Source organism: Culex quinquefasciatus, chromosome 1, assembly GCF_015732765.1.
Source record: "Culex quinquefasciatus strain JHB chromosome 1, VPISU_Cqui_1.0_pri_paternal, whole genome shotgun sequence".
Classification (NCBI taxonomy): Eukaryota; Metazoa; Arthropoda; class Insecta; order Diptera; family Culicidae; genus Culex; species Culex quinquefasciatus.
The window spans coordinates 41,776,220-41,778,539 of record NC_051861.1 but is presented as its reverse complement, the minus strand read 5'-3'; the positions used below and the strand labels follow the sequence as shown (position 1 = coordinate 41,778,539).

At 36.3% G+C, this 2,320-nt stretch overlaps 1 protein-coding gene across 1 annotated transcript; it reads left to right on the top strand.

Annotated features, from left to right (window-relative positions):
* Positions 1–231: 231 nt before the first annotated feature.
* LOC6039085 (odorant receptor 67d) lies at positions 232–1,917 on the top strand. Its single transcript, XM_038248539.1, has 4 exons — positions 232–1,014; positions 1,069–1,168; positions 1,223–1,312; positions 1,368–1,917. The coding sequence occupies exons 1-4, from the start codon at positions 395–397 to the stop codon at positions 1,575–1,577; spliced, it is 1,020 nt and encodes a 339-aa protein (XP_038104467.1). The 5' UTR covers positions 232–394; the 3' UTR covers positions 1,578–1,917.
* Positions 1,918–2,320: the final 403 nt, after the last annotated feature.

Here is a 2,320-nt window from a genome sequence, read left to right as displayed (position 1 = left end):
GAAAAACCCCATTCACAGTGGAAAATTACCGTCATTAATGAAAATGTTATATTTTGTCAGGCTATATTTGCAATATTAATTGAACAACTAAGCAACATCTGCTTTCAAAAGCACGTATTTCCCACCATGCAGAAACAGTTACCAATTCAGTAGAATATTGGTAGCGTTTCAGAAAAATAGGCATTCATGACATGTAAAATAAAATTTTCCATCATTACAAATCATGGACTCCTTCAAGAAGCTTTATCGTTACAAGTACAAGTTTTTTCAACATACCCAAACGGAACCATCCGATTTTTACCAAAGTGTAGTGATAACACCAAACAATGCCGCTCGATTTGTTGGATTGGATGTGTTCACCGAAGGTTACAAGTTCTCCTGGAGGACTTTTTGTATGATCGTTTCAATTTTGGTTTACATTTACTGTTGTGTTTTTACGGCATACGAGGTTCGCTGCAGTGTTAAGGAGTTAATTTTCTGCCTCGTGACGAGCGGATTGGCTCCACATAAAACTGTACATGTTTGGACTTTTTTGATGTTTCGAAAGGAGCTTTACTGGTTTCATCAATACACCAAGGATTTGTACCGCGAGGAGTGTAAAGATCGTACCAAGTCCATGTTGATGAAAAATGTTTCCTTGCTAAGTGTGACTACTAAGTTAATGTTGGTGGCTTATACGTGCATTTCTTCTGCCATGGATATTGTTCCGATCATTTCTTCAGCTGCTTCTGGAGAGAAGACTCTCCCCTTTGGATTTTACATTCCGTTTTTGGATCATACATCTTCGCCGGGATTTACATGTAACTTTATTATACACGTAACTCTTACAGTGTATGTGCTTTGCTCGGGATATGGAGCAGATTGTATCTATTTGATTGCCATGGCTAGCTCATTCACTCAGATTGATGTACTCATGTCGGCTTTGAGAGAATTGACCACGGAAATCGAGGCAAAGAAGTCAGATGTTGGCGAATGTTTGAATCAAATTATTGTTCGCCATCAGGAACATTTGAAGTAAGTTTTTCAACTGTTCTACTGTTTCGTTTACTCAATTGCTCTATTTGAAAGGTACTTGGGAACACTCGAGTCTGTATTTCGCATCTATTTCCTGGTAAACTTTGTAAGTTTGGCACTGACTCTCATTTTGTCATGGTATGCAGCAATTGTCGTAAGCACATCATTTGATCCTTAATAGTCGAATGTCTAAACTTAGTTTTTGTAGCTCTCCTGGTACCAAGGCTATGGCTTCATTCTGTTTATCAGCTATGGACTGTTTTTCGGATGTTTTCTGGGAACACTGCTGGCAATGAAGGTAACCGTATACAAACCCCAAGACAATCTCCCTTTCAACTCGTCACCTTTAACAGAGTGAACAGCTAGAGCGGGCAATTTACGACGTTCCCTGGTACAAGATGTCACTGGCAAACCAAAAGTCGATGAAGTTCCTGCTGAACTCTGCCCAACAGCCCGTCAGTATGACGTTCATCTTTTACAAACTGGACGTGCCCACATTTTTGCAGATGTACAAAATGATCTACAGTACCTTCACCATGCTGCTAACGGTGCGGGATGAGTAGAAAGACACAACAAGTTGAGTCGACCATGAGGGTTTCAAATCTGAACTTTACACTTAATGAAATCCTTAAAAGTGAAAAACACTAAAAAGAAAATCATCAAAAGCAAAACTTTGAGTAAATGTAGGTTAGTCAGTTTTCTATAAATTGACATAAAAACAAGAAATTGTTGAATTGAACACAGAATACAATTGATAATATGAAGTATGAGGATTCAAAAAATGAGATTATAGTAGGCCATACAAATTTCTAAAACTTATAGTTCGTTTTAGAGTTGTCAGATTTAAAATGAAATACATAGATACAAAGCATACACAATAAACTGGACTCACTAACTGGACCTCGATGATTTGATTGTTTTAATGCTATTCAAAAATAAAATCAGAAAAATCTATTGAAGAACTAAAAACTAAAGAAAAAAAAAACTTACAAAAGAAGTCATGGTACATGGAATAATATAAGTGGTAGGCTTTCGAATTAAAAGTAGTAAAATATCGTAATTAACACATACACAGATTAACATTTCGATGCCCGTGTGCTCTATTGTTTTATCTAATATGAATCCCAGCAAGCTTAGTACAAAAGAGCACACAGGCATTGATTTGTAGAATCATTTTCAAAATATATATAAAAAAACAAATCGCATTAAAAGAGCAAAACTAACAATAAAAAATTTTGATTGTTAGTAGAGCCTGAGTGCCTTAAATTTACTTTTCATTTATACAGTGCACAGTGGTCCAAAATCG